General features: G+C 49.3%; 1 protein-coding gene across 11 annotated transcripts in view; it reads left to right on the top strand.

Annotated features, from left to right (window-relative positions):
* The window catches only part of LOC119784034 (receptor-type tyrosine-protein phosphatase mu-like), a 175,520-nt gene that overhangs the window by 97,125 nt on the left and 50,814 nt on the right, over window positions 1-27,581 (top strand). For 6 of the 11 annotated variants that reach the window (XM_038285926.1, XM_038285887.1, XM_038285933.1 and 3 more), the window contains 5 exons: window positions 9,547-9,659; window positions 14,129-14,203; window positions 15,565-15,591; window positions 16,680-16,691; window positions 18,141-18,334. In XM_038285926.1, the coding sequence (XP_038141854.1) occupies window positions 9,547-9,659; window positions 14,129-14,203; window positions 15,565-15,591; window positions 16,680-16,691; window positions 18,141-18,334 (421 nt within the window). The remainder of the gene's footprint in view (window positions 1-9,546; window positions 9,660-14,128; window positions 14,204-15,564; window positions 15,592-16,679; window positions 16,692-18,140; window positions 18,335-27,581) is intronic. The other 5 variants (XM_038285909.1, XM_038285958.1, XM_038285950.1 and 2 more) reach the window with 2 other exon arrangements.

The raw sequence follows: 27,581 nt of genomic DNA, 5'->3' as shown, positions 1-27,581 counted from the left end.
GTTTGACCTTTGACCCTCAGTGTTTATCCCCCTCCTGAGCACCATGTTTCCATAACCATCCGTGCCTCTCTGACCTCCTGGATCCAGGACCGCCATCCCGCCAGCTCTGGTTGGTGGTTCCAGCCTGCTGGTTGTGATGCGTTTTATAGAAATAACAACATAGATCCAAATAGCTAGCATCCGAAGCTTTAGCAGGAGGTCAAGGTATCTCTGAGTGTCTCTGACCGATGGACCACTCAGTCAGAGTGTCTCTGGTTGATGGGCCCTTTGGTTGGAGTGTCCCTGACCGATGGACCTCTCAGTTGGAGTGTCTCTGGTCGATGGACTGCTTGGTCGGAGTGTCTCTAGTTGATGGACCACTCAGTCAGAGTGTCTCTGACTGATGGACTGCTTGGTTGGAGTGTGTCTGACTGATGGACTGCTTGGTCGGAGTGTCTCTAGTTGATGGACCACTCAGTCAGAGTGTCTCTGACTGATGGACTGCTTGGTTGGAGTGTGTCTGACCGATGGACCTATCAGTTTGAGTGTCTCTGGTTGATGGACCACTCAGTCAGAGTGTCTCTGGCCGATGGACCTCTCGGTCGGAGTCTCTCCGGCCGATGGACCTCTCGGTCGGAGTCTCTCCGGCCGATGGACCTCTCGGTCGGAGTGTCTCTGGTTGATGTGCGCTTCGGTTGGAGTGTCTCTGGCCGATGGACTGCTAGGTCGGAGTCTCTCCGGCCGATGGACCTCTCGGTCGGAGTGTCTCTGGTTGATGGACCTCTCGGTCGGAGTGTCTCTGGTTGATGGACCTCTCGGTCGGAGTGTCTCTGGTTGATGGACCTCTCGGTCGGAGTGTCTCTGACCGATGGACCTCTCGGTCGGAGTGTCTCTGGTTGATGGACCTGTCGGTCGGAGTGTTTCTGCCGATGGACCTCTCGGTCGGAGTGTCTCTGGTTGATGGACCTCTCGGTCGGAGTGTCTCTGGTTGATGGACCTCTCGGTCGGAGTGTCTCTGCCGATGGACCTCTCGGTCGGAGTGTCTCTGACCGATGGACCTCTCGGTCGGAGTGTCTCTGGTTGAAGGACCTGTCGGTCGGAGTGTCTCTGGTTGATGGACCTTTCGGTCCGAGTGTCTCTGACCGATGGACCTCTCGGTTGGAGTGTCTCTGACCGATGGACCTCTCGGTCGGAGTGTCTCTGGTTGATGGACCTCTCGGTCGGAGTGTCTCTGGTTGATGGACCTTTCGGTCCGAGTGTCTCTGGCCGATGGACCTCTCGGTCGGAGTGTCTCTGACCGATGGACCTCTCGGTCGGAGTGTCTCTGGTTGATGGACCTCTCGGTCGGAGTGTCTCTGGTTGATGGACCTGTCGGTCGGAGTGTCTCTGGTTGATGGACCTCTCGGTCCGAGTATCTCTGACCGATGGACCTCTCGGTCCGAGTGTTTCTGCCGATGGACCTTTCGGTCCGAGTGTCTCTGACCGATGGACCTCTCGGTCGGCGTGTCTCTGGTTGATGGACCTCTCGGTCGGAGTGTCTCTGGTTGATGGACCTCTCGGTCGGAGTGTCTCTGGTTGATGGATCTCTCGGTCGGAGTGTCTCTGGTTGATGGACCTCTCGGTCGGAGTGTCTCTGACCGATGGACCACTCTAATTGCTCAAACCTGCAGCTCTACAGTAGAGGCCTGTGCGGGACAGATTTTCCAGTCCTGCGCCCGCCTCCTCCTGCACCTGTAATAGTTTGTCCCGCTCCCACCCGTGATTCCCGCATGATTCCAGCGGTTGTCTACTGCTGAGGGCAATTCGTGTCATTACTTTGAGGAATTAGTTTGAGCTAAGCTAAGCACATTACTGGCTGATTCTTCACCGCATAGCGCATGACACGAGGTTAGATAGCACGAGCTGCTGCTTCACAGCAATACCCAACTAACCTTCCAAAATCTACTGAGGATATTAAGAATAATATATTGTGCATAATCTTATATGCCGCTCATCATCACGTTCACATATGAAATAAAAATATAATAAGTTATAATTAATCATTTTAAACACCGTATGATGGAGCCCCACCAAAAAACATTGTTATATATAAATATATGATAGTCATAGACTGATAATTTGACTTTATTTTACATTTTAAAACACGTTTTTAGTTTGCGGGACTGCCGCTTATCACCGCTCCCGCCCGTACCTGCACTGTGCGCTCTCCCTTCCGCCTGCTTTGCGTTTGGTCACTCAAGTCCCGCGAGAGTCCCGCAGGATTGCAGGGCTCTACTCTATGGCTCCATGTGGCTGAGGTCACATCGGGGGCTCCTCTCTGATGTTCTCTGGTCCAAAGCGTTCGTCCATCGTCATGGTGACCTTAGACTGGGCACTGAGTTCTGTCTCCTCCCCTGGTCCCTGCTGGATGTCAGCGGGGGGTGTGGTCTAGTCAGTCGCCATGTTACAGCCTCCTCCATCCCTCCCTAACCATCATCCCCCTCCACCTGTCCCAGTCCACCTATTCCTGTCCACCTGTCCCAGTCCACCTGTCCAGGTCCATCTGTCCCAGTCCAGCTGTCCCAGTCCATCTGTCCAAGTCCATCTGTCCCAGTCCAGCTGTCCCAGTCCACCTGTCCAGGTCCATCTGTCCCAGTCCAGCTGTCCCAGTCTACCTATCCCAGTCCATGTGTTCCAATCTATCTGTCCCAGTCCACCTATTCCTGTCCACCTGTCCCAGTCCAGCTGTCCCAGTCCAGCTGTCCCAGTCCACCTGTCCAGGTCCACCTGTCCCAGTCCATCTGTCCCAGTCCACCTGTCCAGGTCCACCTGTCTCAATCCATCTCCCCTAGTCCATCTGTCCTAGTCCAGCTGTCCCAGTCCAGCTGTCCCAGTCCACCTCCAGTATTCATTATATTTTCATGTGGACCAAAAATCTAAAATAAACTCTAAACCTGAGTCTGTAAAACCAAAAGAAATTTGGTTTGGACAGTTTGGACAGTTTGGACAGCTCTCTGGACAGTTTCTGTGCAGTGTTGAAAAAATAGTAAAATATATATTTATATATATATATATATATATATATATATATATATATATATATATATATATATAAACAGTAATATAAATATATGACTGTAAATTTACAGTTCTAACATTTTCATTATTTTTTTTATTTTTTATATAATGACAAAATATAATGAAGTCCTGATTCCAAACTAAACTAGATGAACATTTTTCTCATCTTGTCCACAAAGTTTCCAACAGTTACTGAACATTTCCACTTATAAAGTGCAGCAGTGATCAGAATGCAGAGACGTGGAGCAGAAGGCATAGATGGAGAAGGTCCAGAGCAGCGCAGAAATAAATTAATAGATATGATGCAAAATACAGTAGAAACACAGAGTTTAGTTCTATTTAAAAGGATTTGAAGATTCTATAGAAGGTGGGGAGGATGGGGGGGGCAGGGGGCTCAGGACGCAGCCCTGAGGGGAGGGGCTTAGGATGAGGATGGTGATGCTAGTATAAGATTTAGACTTTCAGAGACGGATCCATTGGTGTTTTTTTTAGTTCATTTTGTAATACAGTGATACGGGACATTAATGGGAGACGGCTGCTATGGAGGACGGCCTGAAAGAAGTGGAAAAACAGGACAGCTGACAGCTCAGCCGCCATGAGGCAGAACCAGCGAGTTAAACCACCACTTAGACCTGGGGTGTCGTCTTCCTTTAACTGGATCCTAACATGATGTTTTACATCATGGGGGGGGGTCATTTATAACAGGCAGCTAATGCTATTAATCCTGCTTCACTGCACACACACACACACACACACACACATGCTTTCCCATTCCTTGCAGCTGACAGCTTTGTGTTGCCTCCAAATTAGATTAGCATAGATTAGCCTTGACTTGCAGGGCGTGTGTTCGTGTTGAGTGTTATTGAATCCATCATCCCTCGACACCTCACTAATGATGACATGACACACACACCTGGATACACACACACACACACACACAGCCTCAGAAAGCAGCGAGCACTTAAAAGCTTTTCAGCTGCAGCTTCCTAGAAACAGGAGTCGGTCCGTCCGCCACCCGCTTGCTGGATGCTGTTACCTCAGTTAGCAATACCCCGTCTGCAGCAGCAGAGGGGAAGCTCTCACCATGCTGTCAGAGGTCAGAGACCTCCGCATTGCTGCTAATTTGCTCACATAATTCTGTCTAAAGTAACCAGAAGGTTCTCACCACTGGATCCAAACAGAACCAGGTCCGGACTGTTCTTCACAATCAGAACCAGATTTAAAGTCATAAGGAAGTCTTATTTAAATGTCAAATTATTCTGACTTAAACATGTATATAAATGTTCTCTTTATCAGACCATATTGTCCCAAAAGTTGGAAAATTTCTATTCAAATAAAAATCTTAAAATCTGTGTTTTTTTCCGTTATCTTCTGCAGGCCAGTTAGTTCTAACCTGACTCCGCCAGATGGATTTGCTCCTCATATCCATCTGGAAACCTTCCGTTGAAGTAATTTTGGGAAGGGGTGAAAATACTGGTTAGCTGATTGGCCTATGTTGGTGATAGACGGGCCAAATAAACCAATCAGATCAACGAAGCATATGACGTACTAACAGAGCGACGACGAAGAGGAGCCAATTGATAGATCAAACTCTTGCCGAAACCAGTCAGGAGAAGAGCAAAAACATCTTTTCCTCTGAGAAAAGCCTCCAGAGCAGTGTTTTGCTCTTCTTTCAGTGAAGATATACTCTGTAATTCCGATAAAACTTGCTCGATAGCCACGCTAACGCTAGTTTCATCGGCTGAAGCCGCCATGTTCTTTAGACTGAACTGTCGCGCTTCTCGTTGCGTCACACCTCAACCCGCCTCAAAGCCAACGCTGATTGGACGTTCGTTTGGTGAACGGCTCCAAATTTTCTTTAACGGAGAGTCTCCAGACTGATCTGTGAGTGAAACCTTGAAAGCTCGCGAGATCAGGATGGTCTCACGAGGCTAAGTTAGTTCTACGTCAGCCTGAATTCTAAATTCAGCCAATCAAATATCAACGGTCATCTGTCAATCAAATGTTTTCGGTCATAGCATCTTGATTCATGTGTCGCAGCTAATATACGCGTTGAAACCAGAATCCTTTCCTTTCCCATTGAGTTGCGTCCCAGTGTTCACGGGGATGGACGTCTGTGTCTTCGGCAGGCGTAGAGCTAACAGAACTGGCAGCGTTGCGAGGCAAGGGCTCAAACATGTACGGCTGGAAGCCTTCTACACCAAACCAAGCTTCTGCTGCCCTGGCGTCCTCTTCCACAACATCTTCGTCCCTGCTTTCCTCCTCTAAATAAAAAATGGATGACGGAGGAGACTCATCCACGACCTCCGACACTAAACTCTCCTCCTCTTGCATGTTTCCTCTGTCCATAGCGTTCCTTGACAGCGTCGTTTCTAAGTCACCAATTTAGTGCTACTTGGTCCCAATGGAATTTCCCATTGGGAACCAGCTAGCACTAAGATGCTAACTGGTTAGCAAGATGCTTCCTACAAACCGGCCACAACCAAACTTGCTTGCGAACCTCCCGCCACAACAATCCCGCCCCCTTAAAAATCAACCAATCGCATTCACTTTATTCACTCCTGTACAACTTTAATCACCAAGTTTTTCCACAAACAATCTGACAGCCTGATTTTCAGTCGCTACGGCAACAACAAAGCAGGCTTCAATCAGGCGTCAAACGTCCGACTGTTTCCACTTTACTCTGAATAAAGACGCTTTAAGTAGAAATAATGAGGAGAGAAAAATGTGAGCAAAAGAGGACGACTGTGCAGATCGGTCCGGAAAATTTAGCAGCTAGCTCTCGCTGCTGACCTGACTGGAACCGGTCCAAACCGGTCCAGGGTTCCTGTTCCTGACCACAGACCTGCACAGGTCCTGGATGGAGTGAAGGCAGAACCGGTCCTGGATGGGATTAGACTCAGCCAGGGTCTTCTCATCAGTTCTATCAGAACCTGATTATCATGGCGGACCAGACTCACTGGGTGCTCCATGTTTACCTGAAGCCCCCCCTCCCCTATAGTCAGATTGTGTTAACAGCGAATGACGCCGTCGCTCCTGTTTCTGTCCCAACATGTCTGAGCTGTGAAAGCAGAGTGGGAGCTGCTGCTGTTTGTGCGCTGGGCTCTGAATCAGAGGAGAAGAAAGGCTGCAGGAATCAGAGAAGAGAAAGTAGACATGAGGGGGAGGAGGGCAGCACCTTGCCTTGGGGCTCTTTCAGCGTCCTCCATGTTAACCCCGGCATGCTCGCTGCAGTGTGCCTTTAAAAGCCTGTTTCTCTGTTATTTCTATATTTGCGCTGCTCTCAGGTCAGGGTTAAACTCTGTGTGTGAGCAATCGGACAAATGGATTTTCTTTCCACAGACACTCAGAATAGAAAGAGAAAAACATGCCCAGAGTGGATGAGATGAGGGGATAAAAGGTGTTTTTCTTCTGCAGAGTTTCTGCAATAAACCGCAGGGAGAAACCTGCAAGAGAGAGGAAACCTGCAGAGATCCCCCAGAAACCAGGCAGACGGATCCCAGTCAGGGTTCTGGTCTAGACTGACAGGAAACCTGCAGAGATCCTCCAGAAACTAGGCAGACGGATCCCAGTCAGGGTTCTGGTCTAGACTGGACAGGAAACTTGCAGAGATCCTCCAGAAACCAGGCAGATGGATCCCAGTCAGGGTTCTGGTCTAGACTGACAGGAAACCTGCAGAGATCCTCCAGAAACTAGGCAGACGGATCCCAGTCAGGGTTCTGGTCTAGACTGGACAGGAAACTTGCAGAGATCCTCCAGAAACCAGGCAGATGGATCCCAGTCAGGGTTCTGGTCTAGACTGACAGGAAACCTGCAGAGATCCTCCAGAAACCAGGCAGACGGATCCCAGTCAGGGTTCTGGTCTAGACTGGACAGGAAACCTGCAGAGATCCTCCAGAAACCAGGCAGAAGGATCCCAGTCAGGGTTCTGGTCTAGACTGGACAGGAAACCTGCAGAGATCCTCCAGAAACCAGGCAGACGGATCCCAGTCAGGGTTCTGGTCTAGACTGGACAGGAAACCTGCAGAGATCCTCCAGAAACCAGGCAGACGGATCCCAGTCAGGGTTCTGGTCTAGACTGGATAGGAAACCTGCAGAGATCCTCCAGAAACCAGGCAGACGGATCCCAGTCAGGGTTCTGGTCTAGACTGGACAGGAAACCTGCAGAGATCCCCCAGAAACCAGGCAGACGGATCCCAGTCAGGGTTCTGGTCTAGACTGGACAGGAAACCTGCAGAGATCCTCCAGAAACCAGGCAGACGGATTCCAGTCAGGGTTCTGGTCTAGACTGGACAGGAAACCTGCAGAGATCCTCCAGAAACCAGGCAGACGGATCCCAGTCAGGGTTCTGGTCTAGACTGACAGGAAACCTGCAGAGATCCTCCAGAAACTAGGCAGACGGATCCCAGTCAGGGTTCTGGTCTAGACTGGACAGGAAACTTGCAGAGATCCTCCAGAAACCAGGCAGATGGATCCCAGTCAGGGTTCTGGTCTAGACTGACAGGAAACCTGCAGAGATCCTCCAGAAACCAGGCAGACGGATCCCAGTCAGGGTTCTGGTCTAGACTGGACAGGAAACCTGCAGAGATCCTCCAGAAACCAGGCAGACGGATCCCAGTCAGGGTTCTGGTCTAGACTGGACAGGAAACCTGCAGAGATCCTCCAGAAACCAGGCAGACGGATCCCAGTCAGGGTTCTGGTCTAGACTGACAGGAAATCTGCAGAGATCCTCCAGAAACCAGGCAGACGGATCCCAGTCAGGGTTCTTGTCTAGACTGACAGGAAACCTGCAGAGATCCTCCAGAAACCAGGCAGACGGATCCCAGTCAGGGTTCTGGTCTAGACTGGACAGGAAACCTGCAGAGATCCTCCAGAAACCAGGCAGACGGATCCCAGTCAGGGTTCTGGTCTAGACTGGATAGGAAACCTGCAGAGATCCTCCAGAAACCAGGCAGACGGATCCCAGTCAGGGTTCTGGTCTAGACTGGACAGGAAACCTGCAGAGATCCCCCAGAAACCAGGCAGACGGATCCCAGTCAGGGTTCTGGTCTAGACTGGACAGGAAACCTGCAGAGATCCTCCAGAAACCAGGCAGACGGATTCCAGTCAGGGTTCTGGTCTAGACTGGACAGGAAACCTGCAGAGATCCTCCAGAAACCAGGATGACGGATCCCAGTCAGGGTTCTGGTCTAGACTGTTTCTTGCTAAATTTTCACTAAAAGCTTCCAGCGTTCATAGACCAATTTACCTTCATCTACGTATTTAATATTAAATCCCTTCATCTCCCTCACTGCCGGGGCGTCATCCAATCTGCCTCCCAGCTGTGCCTGCCTGTTTCAAACTGTTTGTGATAAAGACTCCATTCTGATGAAGAGTATTTCCCGCTAAGCAGTAAAGTCACCCTAAATAGACCTTCCTTGCCCTAAATGGGCCCTCCTCCCCCTAAATGGACCCTCCTCCCCCTAAATGGACCCTCCGTACCTAAATGGACCCTCCTTGCCCTAAATGGACCCTCCGTACCCTAAATGGGCCCTTCTCGCCCTAAATGGACTCACCTTACCTAAATGGACCCTCCGTACCCTAAATGGACTCACCTTACCCTAAATGGACCCTCCTCGCACTAAATGGACCCTCCGTACCCTAAATGGGCCCTTCTCACCCTAAATGGACTCACCTTACCCAAATGGACCCTGCTCACCCTAAATGGACCCTCCGTACCCTAAATGGACCCTCCGTACCCTAAATGGGCCCTTCTCGCCCTAAATGGACTCACCTTACCTAAATGGACCCTCCGTACCCTAAATGGACTCACCTTACCCTAAATGGACCCTCCTCGCACTAAATGGACCCTCCGTACCCTAAATGGGCCCTTCTCACCCTAAATGGACTCACCTTACCCAAATGGACCCTGCTCACCCTAAATGGACCCTCCGTACCCTAAATGGACCCTCCGTACCCTAAATGGGCCCTTCTCGCCCTAAATGGACTCACCTTACCTAAATGGACCCTCCTCCCCCTAAATGGACCCTCCTCCCCCTAAATGGACCCTCGCCCTAAATGGACCCTCCTTACCCCAAATGGACCCTCCTTACCCTAAACGGACCCTCCTTACCCTAAATGGACCCTCGCCCTAAATGGACCCTCCTTACCCCAAATGGACCCTCCTTACCCTAAATGGACCCTCGCCCTAAATGGACCCTCCTTACCCTAAACGAACCCTCCAAGCCATAAATGGACCCTCGCCCTAAAGGAACCCTCCTTACCCTAAATGGACCCTCGCCCTAAATGGACCCTCCTTACCCCAAATGGACCCTCCTTACCCTAAATGGACCCTCGCCCTAAATGGACCTTTGACGTAAATGGACCCTTTATTGGATCTTGGGTGGTCTTCCTGAATCTGAGGTTGCTCATAGAGTGGTCTGTCACAGGCTCAAACAGACATGCAGCTAGTGGGTGGTCCTCCTGATTGTTCTAGAAGTAAACCTAACGTCATTGTCTGTGTCTCTGCAGGAAGTTGGCCAAGAAGAGGAAGGAAACGTTGAGCTCCAGACAGGAAATGACTCTGATGGTGAACACCTCCCAACACACAACCGTGGTGGACACACACACTCTGAACGGCCACAGTAAGTCCTCCTCACACACACACAAAACCACACACACTTTGCTATAGGTAGTAAGGACCATATTTTAACTCCCACCTTGATTTCAGTGTTTTTCATCCCTTTCTCTGCCCTAGCTTCAGACGTTAGCATTAGCAAAGGATACCTAAACCCTGCTAATGCCTTAGCCCTAAAGCTACCGTTAGCAGAACACCTGAAGGACCAGAAGAATATCCTCACTCTGATGCCTAGACAGAAGCTCACACACACAAATCTAAATGCAGGACTAGATTAGATTAGATCAACTGCTATTTGATCACAGGGCAGCGAGTCTTCATCCTGACATGGCAAAGACGTCCTGATGAAGGTCAAACTACAGCCGTCTGATAGGCACACTGGTTCCAGAGTCCCAGGATGGTGGGCAGACTGGTTTCAGAGTCCCAGGATGGTGGGCAGACTGGTTCCAGAGTCCCAGGATGGTGGGCAGACTGGTTCCAGAGTCCCAGGATGGTGGGCAGACTGGTTCCAGAGTCCCATGATGATGGGCAGACTGGTTCCAGAGGTACCAGGATGGTGGGCAGACTGGTTCCAGAGTCCCAGGATGGTGGGCAGACTGGTTCCAGAGTCCCAGGATGGTGGGCAGACTGGTTCCAGAGTCCCAGGATGGTGGGCAGACTGGTTCCAGAGTCCCAGGATGGTGGGCAGACTGGTTCCAGAGTTACTAGGATGATGGGCAGACTGGTTCCAGAGGTACCAGGATGATGGGCAGACTGGTTCCAGAGTCCCAGGATGATGGGCAGACTGGTTCCAGAGTCCCAGGATAATGGGCAGACTGGTTCCAGAGTCCCAGGATGGTGGGCAGACTGGTTCCAGAGGTACCAGGATGATGGGCAGACTGGTTCCAGAGGTACCAGGATGGTGGGCAGACTGGTTCCAGAGGTACCAGGATGGTGGGCAGACTGGTTCCAGAGGTACCAGGATGATGGGCAGACTGGGTCCAGAGTCCCAGGATGGTGGGCAGACTGGTTCCAGAGTCCCAGGATGGTGGGCAGACTGGTTCCAGAGGTACCAGGATGGTGTGCAGACTGGTTCCAGAGTCCCAGGATGGTGGGCAGACTGGTTCCAGAGTCCCAGGATGGTGGGCAGACTGGTTCCAGAGTCCCAGGATGGTGGGCAGACTGGTTCCAGAGTCCCAGGATGGTGGGCAGACTGGTTCCAGAGGTACCAGGATGATGGGCAGACTGGTTCCAGAGTCCCAGGATGATGGGCAGACTGGTTCCAGAGTCCCAGGATAATGGGCAGACTGGGTCCAGAGTCCCAGGATGGTGGGCAGACTGGTTCCAGAGGTACCAGGATGATGGGCAGACTGGTTCCAGAGTCCCAGGATGATGGGCAGACTGGTTCCAGAGGTACCAGGATGGTGGGCAGACTGGTTCCAGAGGTACCAGGATGGTGGGCAGACTGGTTCCAGAGGTACCAGGATGATGGGCAGACTGGGTCCAGAGTCCCAGGATGGTGGGCAGACTGGTTCCAGAGTCCCAGGATGGTGGGCAGACTGGTTCCAGAGTCCCAGGATAATGGGCAGACTGGTTCCAGAGTCCCAGGATGATGGGCAGACTGGTTCCAGAGGTACCAGGATGATGGGCAGACTGGTTCCAGAGTCCCAGGATGATGGGCAGACTGGTTCCAGAGTCCCAGGATGATGGGCAGACTGGTTCCAGAGGTACCAGGATGGTGGGCAGACTAGTTCCAGAGTCCCAGGATGATGGGCAGACTGGTTCCAGAGTCCCAGGATGATGGGCAGACTGGTTCCAGAGGTACCAGGATGGTGGGCAGACTGGTTCCAGAGGTACCAGGATGGTGGGCAGACTGGTTCCAGAGGTACCAGGATGATGGGCAGACTGGGTCCAGAGTCCCAGGATGGTGGGCAGACTGGTTCCAGAGTCCCAGGATGGTGGGCAGACTGGTTCCAGAGGTACCAGGATGGTGTGCAGACTGGTTCCAGAGTCCCAGGATGGTGGGCAGACTGGTTCCAGAGTCCCAGGATGGTGGGCAGACTGGTTCCAGAGTCCCAGGATGGTGGGCAGACTGGTTCCAGAGTCCCAGGATGGTGGGCAGACTGGTTCCAGAGGTACCAGGATGATGGGCAGACTGGTTCCAGAGTCCCAGGATGATGGGCAGACTGGTTCCAGAGTCCCAGGATAATGGGCAGACTGGGTCCAGAGTCCCAGGATGGTGGGCAGACTGGTTCCAGAGGTACCAGGATGATGGGCAGACTGGTTCCAGAGTCCCAGGATGATGGGCAGACTGGTTCCAGAGGTACCAGGATGGTGGGCAGACTGGTTCCAGAGGTACCAGGATGGTGGGCAGACTGGTTCCAGAGGTACCAGGATGATGGGCAGACTGGGTCCAGAGTCCCAGGATGGTGGGCAGACTGGTTCCAGAGTCCCAGGATGGTGGGCAGACTGGTTCCAGAGTCCCAGGATAATGGGCAGACTGGTTCCAGAGTCCCAGGATGGTGGGCAGACTGGTTCCAGAGGTACCAGGATGATGGGCAGACTGGTTCCAGAGTCCCAGGATGATGGGCAGACTGGTTCCAGAGTCCCAGGATGGTGGGCAGACTGGTTCCAGAGGTACCAGGATGATGGGCAGACTGGTTCCAGAGGTACCAGGATGATGGGCAGACTGGTTCCAGAGGTACCAGGATGGTGGGCAGACTGGTTCCAGAGGTACCAGGATGATGGGCAGACTGGGTCCAGAGTCCCAGGATGATGGGCAGACTGGTTCCATATAACCAGGATGATGGGCAGACTGGTTCCAGATGATGGATCTGCTCTCTCCCTCTTTAGGTGTCAGAATTTGCTTAACTGGCTGAGAATAAGGAGAAAATCCAGGCAGGGAAGGAAACCTGAGCAGCAGGATCAATCTGAGGCGATGATGCAGAGGAGGGAGATTAATCAGAGCCAGTCTCTGTCTGCAGAGACGTCTGTCTCTGTGTCCTGCAGCAGCGTTTGTGTTCGCTGCAGAAGGATCTGCTCTAAGATGCTGCAGGTGATGTGACTAAGCATTAATCAAGAAACTGGAGAAGCTGACCTTCCCTCAGGCCTTCAGCTCCTCTGCTCATCCCTGCTGTTACTGCAGCTCCTCTCTGTGAGGAAGACTTCCTGACTGCTGCGGTGGATGATCACCGCGCCGACCGCACCTCGTTCATCAGCTCAACTCCATCAATTCATCAATTAATCCTCGAAATTTCAATTCAATTTCAATTCATTTTATTTCTATAGCTCCAATTCACATCATGTCAGGATCAGTCAGTCTGCCATGTTCCACGGCTCAGGTTCTTCTCAAGCAGAACAAAGGGAACATTTCCTGGGAACTGAACTACAAACCCAGACAGGAACATGGATGCCAAGGAGGTCCAGATTCAGCTCACATAGAACCACAGACAGAAGAAGAGCTGTAGGCCCTTCAAAACACAGAGAAACCAGTAAGCGAGCAATGCTTATTGTTTGGTTATATCAGCCCAGTGGCAACAGCTGGAAGGTTCCATTAAAAGGCAGCTGTTAGCATAGCAGCAGCCTTCATTTCTGTCTGCTCAAAGCAAACAGGTCAATGTTAGAGACGTCATCCATTAGTCCTCCTGCTAATGAAGGGCCCTATGCTAAGCTAACAGGTGGTGACCTTTTAAACCTGAGAGCTTCAGAACAGGAACCTTTTCAGGAGGATCAGGTCCTCTTGGAGGATCAAGTCCTCCTGGAGGATCAGGTCCTCGTGGAGGATCAGGTCCTCCTGGAGGATCAGGTCCTCGTGGAGGATCAGGTCCTCTTGGAGGATCAGGTCCTCTTGGAGGATCAGGTCCTCTTGGAGGATCAAGTCCTCCTGGAGGATTAGGTCCTCGTGGAGGATCAGGTCCTCCTGGAGGATCAGGTCCTCTTGGAGGATCAGGTCTTCTTGGAGGATCAGGTCCTCCTGGAGGATCAGGTCCTCGTGGAGGATCAGGTCCTCGTGGAGGATCAGGTCCTCCTGGAGGATCAGGTCCTCCTGGAGGATCAGGTCTTCTTGGAGGATCAGGTCCTCCTGGAGGATCAGGTCCTCTTGGAGGATCAGGTCCTCCTGGAGGATCAGGTCCTGGTTTCCTGCGTTTCTCGCCCCCGTAACCCTCACCACCCGGCCCCCACCTTCTCGCCGTGTGTTTCCAGCTGAATAGAGCGGACGACAGAGATTGTCACTAGACAAGCAGATATATCCCAGAATGCTTTGTGAGAGCTCTCCTTGCAAAGCATCATGGGCCTAAAAAGAACAAAGATGGCGGAGCCACCGTGTTGGGATTCACCAACGGGGAGTAAAAAGTAGTGATCATCTGTCTGAACGGTCAGTGAACTGAGTTCACTATAAAGTTCACTATATAGTGATGGAGGGATGTAGGGGTTAGAGCCGACGTAGCAATGAGTTCATGGACAATAACAACTTCTGTTTTTTGTGTTTCTATACAGACATGTCATCTCCTTCCTCTTTTACCCTTAAGACCAACACCATCAGCACCTCTGCACCGAACTCCTACTACCCAGGTAACCACTACCCCACCACATAGGGTCAGTGAATGCATCACACAGGGTCAATTCATGCATTTGAATGTCAGTAAATGCATCACACTGACAGTGAATGCATCACACTGACAGTGAATGCATCACACAGGGTTAGTGAATGCATCACACTGACAGTGAATGCATCACACTTACAGTGAATGCATCACACAGGGTTAGTAAATGCATCACATGAGGTTAGTGAATGCATCACACTGACTTTGAATGCATCACATGAGGTTAGTGAATGCATCACATTGACTTTGAATGCATCACATGAGGTTAGTGAATGCATCACACTGACTTTGAATGCATCACATGAGGTTAGTGAATGCATCACACTGACTTTAAATGCATCACATGAGGTTAGTGAATGCATCACATGAGGTTAGTGAATGCATCACATTGACTTTGAATGCATCACATGAGGTTAGTGAATGCATCACACTGACTTTGAATGCATCACATGAGGTTAGTGAATGCATCACACTGACTTTAAATGCATCACATGAGGTTAGTGAATGCATCACATGAGGTTAGTGAATGCATTACATGAGGTTAGTGAATGCATCACATGAGGTTAGTGAATGCATCCCATGGGGTTAGTGAATGCATCACATGGGGTTAGTGAATGCATCCCATGGGGTTAGTGAATGCATCCCATGGGGTTAGTGAATGCATCCGATGGGGTTAGTGAATGCATCACATGGGGTTAGTGAATGCATCCCATGGGGTTAGTGAATGCATCACATGAGGTTAGTGAATGCATCCCATGGGGTTAGTGAATGCATCACATGGGGTTAGTGAATGCATCCGATGGGGTTAGTGAATGCATCCCATGGGGTTAGTGAATGCATCCGATGGGGTTAGTGAATGCATCACATGGGGTTAGTGAATGCATCACACAGGGTCGGTAAATGCATCACATGGGTTAGTGAATGCATCACACTGACCGTGAATGCACCACACTCAGTGAATGCATCACACTCAGTGAATGCATCACGCTCAGTGAATGCATCCCACTGTCAGTGAATTTGTCACCCTGACAGCAAATGCATCACACAAGGTCAGTGAATGCAACATACAGGGTCAGTGAAAGGATCACACAGGGTCAATGAATGCATCACACAGGGATAGTAAATGCATCACGCTGTCAGTGAATGCATCACACTGGAATAGTGAATGTGTCACACTGTCTGTGAATGCATCACGGAGCAGGTACTCAGAGCTGGTCAGTATAAAATCACCAACATTCAGCCAAACTCAGAAAGCTGACGTGTCTTTTTGTCTCCTTCTCTCCTCTGTCCTGTCTTTCCTCTCTGTCTATCTGCTGCTCCTGATGGCAGATCCATTCGTACCCACAGCCATCCTCGGTGAGACTCTCTTCCTTGTTTCCTCTGCAGGAGGTCAGGTTGAGGTTTAGAGGCAGCCAGGAAGTGGACAGACAGGACAGAGGAGGGGACAGACAGAAAGAGACTTCCATCCATCCCTGCTTGCTCCTTGTTCTGCTGCTTTGCTTTCGTTTTTCTGAAAACGTTTAATCTTTTTTCTTTATCTGTCTTGTTTTTATGTTTATTTCTTGTTTTTATGTTTATTTCTGGCATCTTTAGAGGTTTTGTCTTTTAAATGCTTTGCTTTTTTTAACCTTTTAAAGAGAAGTTTGTTGTTTTTTCTGTTGATTAGATTTTTTTTTTTCTTGATTTATTTCATATCTGATAATATTTTTCTTGGTCCTTTTAGTTCAGTAGCTGCTCCTCATTTTCCCCCTTTTTTTTGTTTTTACTAAAATGATGGTGGGCTTCACTCCATCCCCACATCCACAACATTCCTGCGTGTCGTGTTGACGTCACATCTGTCTGTGACCTCCAACCTCTGCATGGTCACAACATGCCCACTAGGACGGGGTGGGGTGGGGGCGTCTCTGAGCTTTAATTTTCTTTCAACATGCAGACATCAGGAGAATCCCAGGAAATACAAACTGAATAAATGCAGCGTTTCTTTAAACTGAAGCTGTTAGAAGCTCCACCTGTTGGCCGAATGAATCCAGGATAAAGAAACGTCAGAGAGGATGCAGCTGGCTTGGGCTAAAAAGGAAACATAGATTTCCCCCCCCAGACTTTGACCATCCCTGCCTGATCAGCTGGAGTTGCCATGGATACGCCCAAACATTGACGGGACCTCAGCTAATTAGTAGATCCACTTTATGCTCAAACCCTGAGAGCAGACGGTAAACCCTGCAGGCCTCAGCTTATAGCAGGAGGTGGAACCCACCGACTGTCTCCCCCCCCCCGGTTGACTGATCAGCAGGCATCCAGACGTTAGCCGGGTTAGCATAGGGTGATCAGATGTTTGATGCTAGCTGTGTGTTAGCTGAGGAACAGTTTACGAGCAGCTAAAAGCTAAAGTTGTTGCTCATCTCGTGTCTCTTCTTCTTCTTCTTCTCTTCTCTCTCTGTGTAAAGTGCCCATTAATGGTAAGTGGTTAAAGTGGGGGCTAAATGGGGGGGGCTCATGTTGAGGGGTGTCACTTCATCGCATGGAGCCACACTCATCACCCACTGTGATGTCATCCATAAGTGTGGCCAAGCCTCATTCTACCCTATGTGCAGCTATGATGTCACAACACAAGCCCCTCCCACCATCCTTTGTGGAACCAATCGGCTCTCAGCATCTGGTCATCTCTGATTGGTTCAGATGGGTTGTTTCATCCACCTAGCTCCTCGTCCATCACATGGTCCATCACCCTCACCTTGACTGGTTGGGTTGTTAGGTTAGAGGGCTTCTGATTGGTCAGTCAGCCTCCAGGCTAGCCAATAAGAACAGCTAGAGAATGTAGTGGAAGTTGTGTTTGCCGTCTTTTGCTGAAGTGTTCACCTCAGAGTTCTGGACAGGTTCAGCTTGGAGGTCCATTTACAAAACGGGAGGTTGGTTCCAGGACTCTGAACTCGGCTCCTTTCACACTGCTGTCCAAAGACTGGGGGTGGGTGGGGGGGTTAGCAGTGTGAAAAGAGCCCATCATCATCCTCTCTTCAAACATGTAATGTGATGTCATGTGATGTCATTCCTTTGTGTTGTCATGGTGACAGCCTGGTGGGAGTGGATGCTGACCAAAACAAAGTGGTGTCAAACTGGTTTTGGACAGACTCCGATGAGACTGGTTTCATGTCCAGTAGATAGAGATCCAGGTACCTGGTTCAGACTGGTTTATCTCATCAGGTGCTTCCTGCCTCATAGCTTCTCACCATCCAGACCATCAGAACCAGCTCTTTGTTCGGTAGAACATTACCAGGTCTCCACACAAAAACACTGAGCTGCTCTGCTTGATAATTAGAAAGATCTGATAACGAATGTGAGGGACAGAAGCAGAACCTGGGGATCCTGGTCCACCTGTCTTCTGTCCTTAACTGATCAGATAATGACGACACAAACGTGGTTTAATCCTAAACCAATGAAATAATGAAACATTCGCTGGTCTGGAAGGAAGATCTGAGTCTGAGGTTCTGACCACCAGGAGAGCCATGAGAGCTCTGATAGAATTCCTGGACCATCAGGAAATGATGGCTACTAAAGACGAAGTCAGGAGAAGCTTGAAGAGGTGGACTCCTAGTCCCTGAGGTGCTCCTCTGTAGAGGACATGTTGACGTGGGAGGGTCCGTCACTAAGATGTTCCCACCATGTTTGTGTCCACCATTAGGATGGTATCAGAGAAAAGGTCACCTGGATCCAACTTTCAGCCAGTCAGAGTCTGTCCAGAAGGCAGCTTGAATATTCCAACAATGAACTCAGACCTCCTAACTGGATCTGCTCCGACCGGCTAGATCATGCTTTTATCTCTCAGCCTGCTCCAGTCCATCCTGTGTCCAAACCCTTTCCAGTTACCTTCTGTCTCACCCGCATCTTCTCCTTCCTCTGTTGTTCTTCAGACGACAGCAGCCACACTAAGACCAGTGAAACCAGCAGCCTGGTCCAGTCCCACTACAAGCAGCGGGAGGCGGAGCGGGAGGCGCTGCCGTACCAGACGGGCCAGCTGCATCCGGCCATCCGGGTGGCCGACCTCCTGCAGCACATCACCCAGATGAAATGTGCTGAAGGTTACGGGTTCAAGGAGGAGTATGAGGTGAGAACGATGGGGCGTAGAAACGGTTCAGGCTGTAGCTTTGATGTGTTCTGAAACCAGAAAAGGTGTTTGGGTGAAGGTTGCTTCCTCAGATGATGTGGACCAACCAGCCATGCTAACCCCAACAGTTGGGTCCATCTCGTGTTTGATCCTGTTCTGATTTCCGTTCCTAAACGCTTCTCTTCACAAGTTCTGCTTCCAACAAACCTATCCTGTAGGAAGCTTTGCCTGAATATCGACCAGTCAAAGCCACAGATGTCTGATAATGGGTCCAGTCCAAGTGCTGAGCTCATTAGGGTCCAGAGACACCTGGACTACACCTCTCTCTGGATGTGGTACCGGCGTTCCGGAACCATCATCCGTGGTGAGCAGCGGTACCAAGGGGCATGAAGGACAGTCCTCTGGTACGCTGACAGTTCTGAGATGTTTTACCCTTTGGGGACGACCCCATGGAGAAGAAGGTGGGCTGTAATGTGGATCCAGACCAACAATCAGGACTCTTCTGTAGATGCCATCCCTCCATCCTTTGCTCTGGTCCAACCGGGAGAAGCACTGCTGTCAGTCTGCCTTCCTTTACTTCCTGGACCTCAGTCCACTGTGTCACTGGGTAGTACCTTAATTCAATTTCAATTCAGTTTATTTATATAGCGCCAAATTCACAACACATGTCATCTCAAGGCACTTTACAGTTCAACCAGATCATACAGTCAAATTGATACAAAGTTTTCTATCTAAGGAAAACCAGTTGATTGCATTGACTCAAATACAATCCCCCACACTAAGCATGCTTGTAGCGACAGTGGAGAGGAAAAACTCCCTTTTAACAGGAAGAAACCTCCAGCAGAACCAGGCTCAGTGTGAGCGGCCATCTGCCGAGGCCGACTGGGGTTCAAGGAGACAGAAGCAGACATAGAAAAAGAAGCATAGATACAAAAGGCAACTGTAAAAGGCGGCCCCGTCCAGGAAACACACAGCCAGGCAGACGAGCTCCAAGGCAGCTCCCATGCCAGAGGATGAAGAGAGCACATCCACTCAGTCACGGTCAGAGAAACAGGACCACACTGGAAAAAAGGCCGATCTCCAACATCTATAAACAAGGGTGTTGATAGAAGCAGCACAGCTGATGTTTCTTTCCAGGATGACGTCACAGCCAAACAGGAACAGACGAGGCAAAGCTACTCTGAGCTACTCTTAAGAGACACACAGCTAGCATCAAACACCGCAGGAGTCGGACCATACTATGCTAACCCTGGCTAACATCTGGATGCTCCTCTGACCAATCGGACTCTAGCCACCTGGACTTTCACCATCTCTGGGCCCCTCTGATGGATGATCTTCTCCATCTGGAGATGACCCAGTAGTGGTGGAGCAGATTCCCCAGGATCAGGATGGAGGTGGAGGACCTGTTGGACTGGAGCAGGAGGCAAGGTCCACCATGTCCTCCACCTTCTCAGGAGGCCAAGGTCAGCTGGTTTTGCTCCAGAGAATCTGACGAGGCTTTGACCTCCTTCAGCAGCTCAGATAACTGCCCGCCGCAGTCCACCGTCCGTAAAGCGATTGGATGCGTCAGGACCAGCAAGGAGGCGCTGATGTCTACATCAACAGATCTTATTTCCTTCCCCCGTAATCCTAATGAATGTTGGTTGGCATGGCAACCAGCCAGTTAGCCTAAGTTTTATTAGCTCAGGGTAATGAAGCAAAGGGTCGGAGATGCTAGAAGGAGCCAGTCCGATGTTTCTACCGCCCAGTTGATGATGCTTCCTGTCTGACCAGTTGATGATGCTTCCTGTCTGACCAGTTGATGATGCTTCCTGTCTGACCAGTTGATGATGTTTCCCGTCTGACCAGTTGATGATGTTTCCTGTCTGACCAGTTGATGTTTCCTGTCTGACCAGTTGATGATGTTTCCTGTCTGACCAGTTGATGATGTTTCCTGTCTGACCAGTTGATGATGTTTCCTGTCTGACCAGTTGATGATGTTTCCTGTCTGACCAGTTGATGTTTCCTGTCTGACCAGTTGATGATGTTTCCTGTCTGACCAGTTGATGTTTCCTGTCTGACCAGTTGATGATGTTTCCTGTCTGACCAGTTGATGATGTTTCTTGTCTGACCAGTTGATGATGTTTCCTGTCTGACCAGTTGATGATGTTTCCTGTCTGACCAGTTGATGATGTTTCCTGTCTGACCAGTTGATGATGTTTCCTGTCTGACCAGTTGATGATGTTTCCTGTCTGACGAGTTGATGATGTTTCCTGTCTATATAACTCGGCTTCTTGAAGCGACCGTTCGATTCCCACCTGTTCTTTTACACAGGTTGTCTGCAGAGGTGCTTTCCATATTTCTAGGGACTTTAGCTTTACCGTTTTGGGATCATGGTCTGAAGTTTCCCTCGCCATCATCCTCCCCTGTCCAGACGTTACCTCCATTCCTCCTCTGAACTCACTGATGGTAACAACCTCCAAAGACTGGAGTTCTGCTTCCATCTGGATCCTCTGCAGCTAACTTGTTCCTGCTAGTTCTTGCTAAGCCAGTTCTTTCTGACGCTCTCTTCCTGCTCTGGCACCCTGACTGACCCATCGATCATGTGATCAGTAATCAGATCAGCAGGCGGTGGCCTCAAGAACTGAACGGGGAGTCAATGGTTCAGAGATCAGTCAGGAGGATGCAGCCAGTGATGCTCTGTAGCGGCTGTAGCTAGGAGCTTTAGCATTTCTGTCTGTGTGTGTTTATCCATTTTATGAGGAGAAACTTACTAATGGATGTTACTTACCTGAACACACACACACAGACACATACATTATAGATCTACCCTGCAGCTAATGGCCCAAACAGGGAGCGCTGCAGTGCTGCTGGTGTGCGGCGGTGTGTGTCGGTGTGTGTGCCGAGCCGCGGGCTCGCAGGCTGCCCTCAGGGCTGATCCATTATACATACTGAACACACACCCTCCATTTGCAGAAAGTTTTTCTGACTCTGCTTCAGTCTCTCACTTCACTGGCTCCCAGTAATCGACGGCCCAGGAGGCTGCTGGTTCTGATCCAAACCAGGATCCTGCAGAAAACAGTTTGGGTTTAACAAGCTGAATTAACAAAGTTCTGGACCCAAACAGAAGCTCAGCTTCTGACATTTCACCTGAAGCTTTTCAGAAAGCTGGATACAAGCAGAGCAGGAAAAGAGGAAAGATGGACGTTCTGACCGTGCATCATCACCTCCCCTCATGAAGGACAGAACATGAATAGAATGGATCGGACCGGGTCAGTCAGAACCCGGATCCCTCTGTGTTGGCAGTCAGTCTGGAATCAGGGTCCTCCTAAAAGGCCGGACCCTCGCATCAGGTCCAACATCTCCTGATCAGGAGGTAAAGTCTAGTAAACAGTTCTGTTCTGTCAGTCCTGGTTAGAGACTGATGATGGCTGAAGATCCAGATGACGACAGACCATCACAGAGCAGAGCCTCTTCAGGAGCAAGAAGGACCAACAACCTTTCTGACCAACATCTGGATTCTGGCTCTTTACTCCAGCACCTCTGTTAGCTGGGCCAGAGGTTCTGGTTCTGGTGAAGCAGGGTTAGGTTCTTCCAGAGTTCTGAGGGTCCATCGTCTGAACATGGAGACAGCATGGACAACCTGCAGACGTACAGGATGGATGGATGATGGATGATGGATGGATGGATGGATGGATGATGGATGGATGGATGGATGGATGGATGGATGGATGGATGGATGATGGATGGATGATGGATGGATGGATGGATGGATGGATGGATGATGGATGGATGATGGATGATGGATGGATGATGGATGGATGGATGGATGGATGATGGATGGATGATGGATGATGGATGGATGGATGATGGATGGATGGATGGATGGATGGATGATGATGGATGATGGATGGATGATGGATGGATGGATGGATGGATGGATGGATGATGATGGATGATGGATGGATGATGGATGGATGGATGGATGGATGATGGATGGATGGATGATGGATGGATGATGGATGATGGATGGATGATGGATGGATGATGGATGGATGGATGATGGATGGATGATGGATGGATGATGATGGATGATGGATGGATGATGATGGATGATGGATGGATGATGGATGGATGATGGATGGATGGATGGATGGATGGATGGATGGATGGATGGATGGATGATGATGGATGATGGATGGATGATGGATGGATGATGGATGGATGGATGGATGATGGATGATGGATGGATGGATGGATGATGGATGGATGATGGATGGATGATGATGGATGGATGATGGATGATGGATGGATGATGGATGATGGATGGATGGATGGATGATGGATGATGGATGATGGATGGATGATGGATGATGGATGGATGATGGATGGATGATGGATGGATGATGGATGGATGGATGGATGATGGATGATGGATGATGGATGATGGATGGATGATGGATGGATGGATGATGGATGGATGATGGATGATGGATGGATGGATGATGGATGATGGATGGATGGATGGATGGATGATGGATGGATGGATGATGGATGGATGATGGATGGATGATGGATGATGGATGGATGGATGATGGATGGATGGATGATGGATGGATGATGGATGGATGATGATGGATGATGGATGGATGATGGATGATGGATGGATGATGGATGATGGATGATGGATGGATGGATGGATGATGGATGGATGGATGGATGATGGATGATGGATGGATGATGATGATGGATGGATGATGATGGATAGATGATGATGGATGATGGATGGATGATGATGATGGATGGATGATGATGGATGATGGATGATGGATGGATGATGATGGATGATGGATGGAATGATGGATATGGATGGATGGATGGATGATGGATGGTGATGGATGGATGATGGATGATGATGGATGATGATGGATTGATGGATGTGATGGATGGATGAGGATTTGGATGGATGGATGTGATGATGAGATGGATGGTTGATGGATGATGGATTATGTGGATGGATGATAGGTGGATTGGATGATGTGGATGGTTGATGGATTCGATGTATTGATGATGATTGATGATGATGATGATGGTTGATGATGATGATGATTGATGAATATTGGATAGATGGTTGATGATTGATGATATATGATGATATGGTGTATATTCATATGGCATCATGGATGCATGCATCAGTCATGCATTGATGGCACACTCAATCGATCATGTTCGATCATGGCATGGCATGCATTATCATCGACATCATTATGCATGGTCAGATATGCATCATCTTCACATTCATATATGGCATCATTCATGATCGATCTTGCATGCATGCATGATGTATGCATGCGATGGCATGTCATTGGCATGTGATATGCATATGAGCATGCATGCATCATGCATGATCATTCATGCATGCAGTCATATGGCATTCATCATTCATGGCATTCATGGCATCATTATGATGCATCATATGATTCATGCATTGATGGCATATCATGGTCGATGCATGATGCAATTCATGCATGATCTCATCGATGTCGATTGAGTCATTGGCATCATGCAGCATGATATGGATGATTTTGATATGTCATGGATGGATGCATCTTCGGATCATTCAGCATTCATGCATTAATGCATTGCATAGCAGTATTGCGATCATTGCGATCATCATGTATGTATCGATTGCATGCATCGATGGATGCGAGCATTCAGTCATCATGATTCATATATGTCATCAGGCATCATTGCATTCATGTCATCGATTCATTCACGCATCATACATTCGATGCATGGATGATGTCATCATAAGTCATTGCAGCATTTCATCATGATCATCATGAGCATCAGCATGGCATTATGCATCATGCATCATGCATAGTCATCATGCATCGATGGATGATATGCATTCAGCATTCATGATCAGCATTCAGGCATATTGCATCATTATGCATCAGATCAGCATGCATCGATCATCATTCATCATTCATTCGATATTATGCATCATGTGCATGATATATTCTTCATGCATGCATTTGATCAGGCATGCGATGATTGATGCATGATGCATGCGATTGATCATTATCATGCATTCATTCGGATTCATGCATTCATGCATCATGGCATATCGTGCATCGATATGATATGCACATCATGGTATAGTCACATCTTCACATCTTCCATCCATCAATCATCATTGGTCCAAAGGTTCATCAGTCAACAGTCAATCAGTATCAGCATCATCATTCATCCTTTCATCATCAATGTCATTTTATTGTCTTCATCTCATTCAAGCATCAATCGTCATTCATTCTGTCAGTGCTTCTCATTCATTCATGTTTCATTCCGTCATTGCTCATTATTCGATTCATCATTGCATTCATCATCATTCATCATTCATCATCACATTCATCATTGTCTCATTCTCATCTCTCTACAGCACAGCTCCTGCATGTCATTTTATTCACCCTCACCCCTTACCGCACATTTACCTCCGTAACACCCCACCCGAGTCTCCACCCGTTCCCCTACCCCATGATAAACAATATTGACTCCTGCAGTACTGCGCCATTTGTAGTTGTGAAGCTCTGTAGCGCCTCATCTCCACACCCACTACACCCTCACCCAGCATCACGCTTATTGATATGACTGCATTACCAGTAAGACCCGCCCGGTCCTGTTTTCTCCTAGTGCGACGTATTGTGAGTCCACTTACGCTCTGCACTACATTCACCCACATCCGGATTCTGCATATGTGTAGTTTTTCCTCTGCCACATTGATCACTCTGCACTTCAGTTAACACTTCTGTTTAGTAACGCTGCACCCCTGTTGAAGGGAACGTTTTAAATGACGTTAAAGGAAAATTGTAAACATGCTGCATCTGGTTTATGATCTGGTTCATCACCAAAATGTAATGGATTGTTTAATGGACTGAGCAGCACCTTTAGTAAAAGTGTCCTTTACACAGAAGCACAGACATAGACTCCTTGGTGGAGGTCAAACAGTCTATCCTTTCTATAGATCCTAGCTCTATGTCAGATGATAATGCTGGGCCCTCTGCACCCCCACATTTAACCAGAACTGGACCAGTCAAAGCACCTCTGCGCAGCCTGCTGGTCGATCTTTTTCATGGTTACCATGGAAACCAACAGGGAGACAATGAAAAAAATACAGTGTTTCTTAAACATTTAAAGATCATGATAGTGATCTGGACCAGACCTGGACCGGACCTGGGACTGGACCTGGACCTGTGCCCGGACCTGGGACTGGACCTGGACCGGACCTGGGACTGGACCTGGGACTGGACCTGGACCGGACTTGGACCAGGTCTGGACCGGACCTGTGCCCGGACCTGGGACTGGACCTGGACCGGACCTGGGACTGGACCTGGGACTGGACCTGGATCGGACTTGGACCAGGTCTGGACCGGACCTGTGCCCGGACCTGGGACTGGACCTGGACCTGTGCCCGGACCTGGGACTGGACCTGGACCGGACCTGTGACTGGACCTGGGACTGGACCTGGACCAAGTCTGGACCGGACTTGGACCAAGTCTGGACCAGACCTGGGATCAGACCTGGACCGGACCTGTGACCGGACCCGGGACTGGACCTGGACTGGACCTTGACCTGGGACCGGACCTGGACCTGGGACTGGACCTGGACCAGGTCTGCAACCGGACCTGGGACCGGACCTGGACCAGGTCTGGACCTGAGATCCATGGGATTGATTGTTCAGTCAGCTGGTTTCTCTTCAGCGTGTTAGTAAAGCAAATAGCCTAGCTTAGGATGGCTAATAGCCTAGCTTAGGATGGCTTATAGCCTAGTTTAGGATGCCTTATAGCCTAGCTTAGGATGGCTAATAGTCTAGCTTAGGATGGCTTATAGCCTAGCTTAGGATGGCTAATAGCCTAGCTTAGGATGGCTAATAGCCTAGCTTAGGATGGCTTATAGCCTAGCTTAGGATGGCTTATAGCCTAGTTTAGGATGGCTAATAGCCTAGCTTAGGATGGCTAATAGCCTAGCTTAGGATGGCTTATAGCCTAGTTTAGGATGGCTTATAGCCTAGCTTAGGATGGCTAATAGCCTAGTTTAGGATGGCTTATAGCCTAGCTTAGGATGGCTAATAGCCTAGCTTAGGATGGCTAATAGCCTAGCTTAGGATAGCTTATAGCCTAGCTTAGGATGGCTAATAGCCAAGCTTAGGATGGCTTATAGCCTAGCTTAGGATGGCTAATAGCCTAGTTTAGGATGGCTAATAGCCTAGCTTAGGATGGCTTATAGCCTAGCTCAGGATGGCTAATAGCCTAGCTCAGGATGGCTTATAGCCTAGCTTAGGATGGCTTATAGCCTAGTTTAGGATGGCTTATAGCCTAGCTTAGGATGGCTAATAGCCTAGTTTAGGATGGCTTATAGCCTAGCTTAGGATGGCTTATAGCCTAGCTCAGGATGGCTTATAGCCTAGCTTAGGATGGCTAATAGCCTAGTTTAGGATGGCTTATAGCCTAGCTTAGGATGGCTTATAGCCTAGCTCAGGATGGCTAATAGCCTAGCTCAGGATGGCTAATAGCCTAGCTTAGGATGGCTAATAGCCTAGTTTAGGATGGCTAATGATCAAACCAGGATGTAGAAGAGCAGTGGAGACAGCAGATGGAGGAAGAGGATTTTCTATGCCAGAGTTCCCTGAGTCCAAAGGAACCAGAAGAACATTTGGTTCTTTGGGCCAGAGAGCTGGTGGGATTGTTGGACTCTCTGATTGGACGGATGGCACCCAGTAGGCAAATCATTTTATTTAACTGGACTCTTTGCTCCTTTGCAGGGATCAGAGTATTATTTGGTCAGCATCTCAGACCTTCTGCCTGACAGCTGCTGCTACTGATTGGTTAGCATCTGCTAGCTTTCAGACCAGCCTCTGGATAGAGAATCATCTCCTAACATCTGGACCCCCCATCAGACCATAGTACCTGAACCAGGATGTCTGTTCATTCATGCAAACTCTGGGTTTTATGGAACTTTTGTTCAGTTGGGAGGTTTTTAAAGATCTTATGGTGAAGGTTCTACCTTTAGGATCCGGTAGCTCTCTGACCCCGCAGTAAATATGCCTTTTACAACAAACAGCAGCATTGTGGACTTTAAGTAGGACATTTGGAGACGAGGCCTACAGCCCCTGTCAGGGACAACCTCCACCCAAAGTCTGCTCTGCTGGCAGGGAACCAGGAAGGACCTGATGGTTCCCATACAGGTTCCCAGGAGTGGGATCAGTCAT

Source organism: Cyprinodon tularosa, unplaced genomic scaffold, assembly GCF_016077235.1.
Source record: "Cyprinodon tularosa strain WSP-4 unplaced genomic scaffold, ASM1607723v1 ctg1058, whole genome shotgun sequence".
NCBI lineage: Eukaryota > Metazoa > Chordata > Actinopteri > Cyprinodontiformes > Cyprinodontidae > Cyprinodon > Cyprinodon tularosa.
Note: the sequence above shows the minus strand (reverse complement) of the source record. Positions and strands in the feature narration are given on the sequence as shown.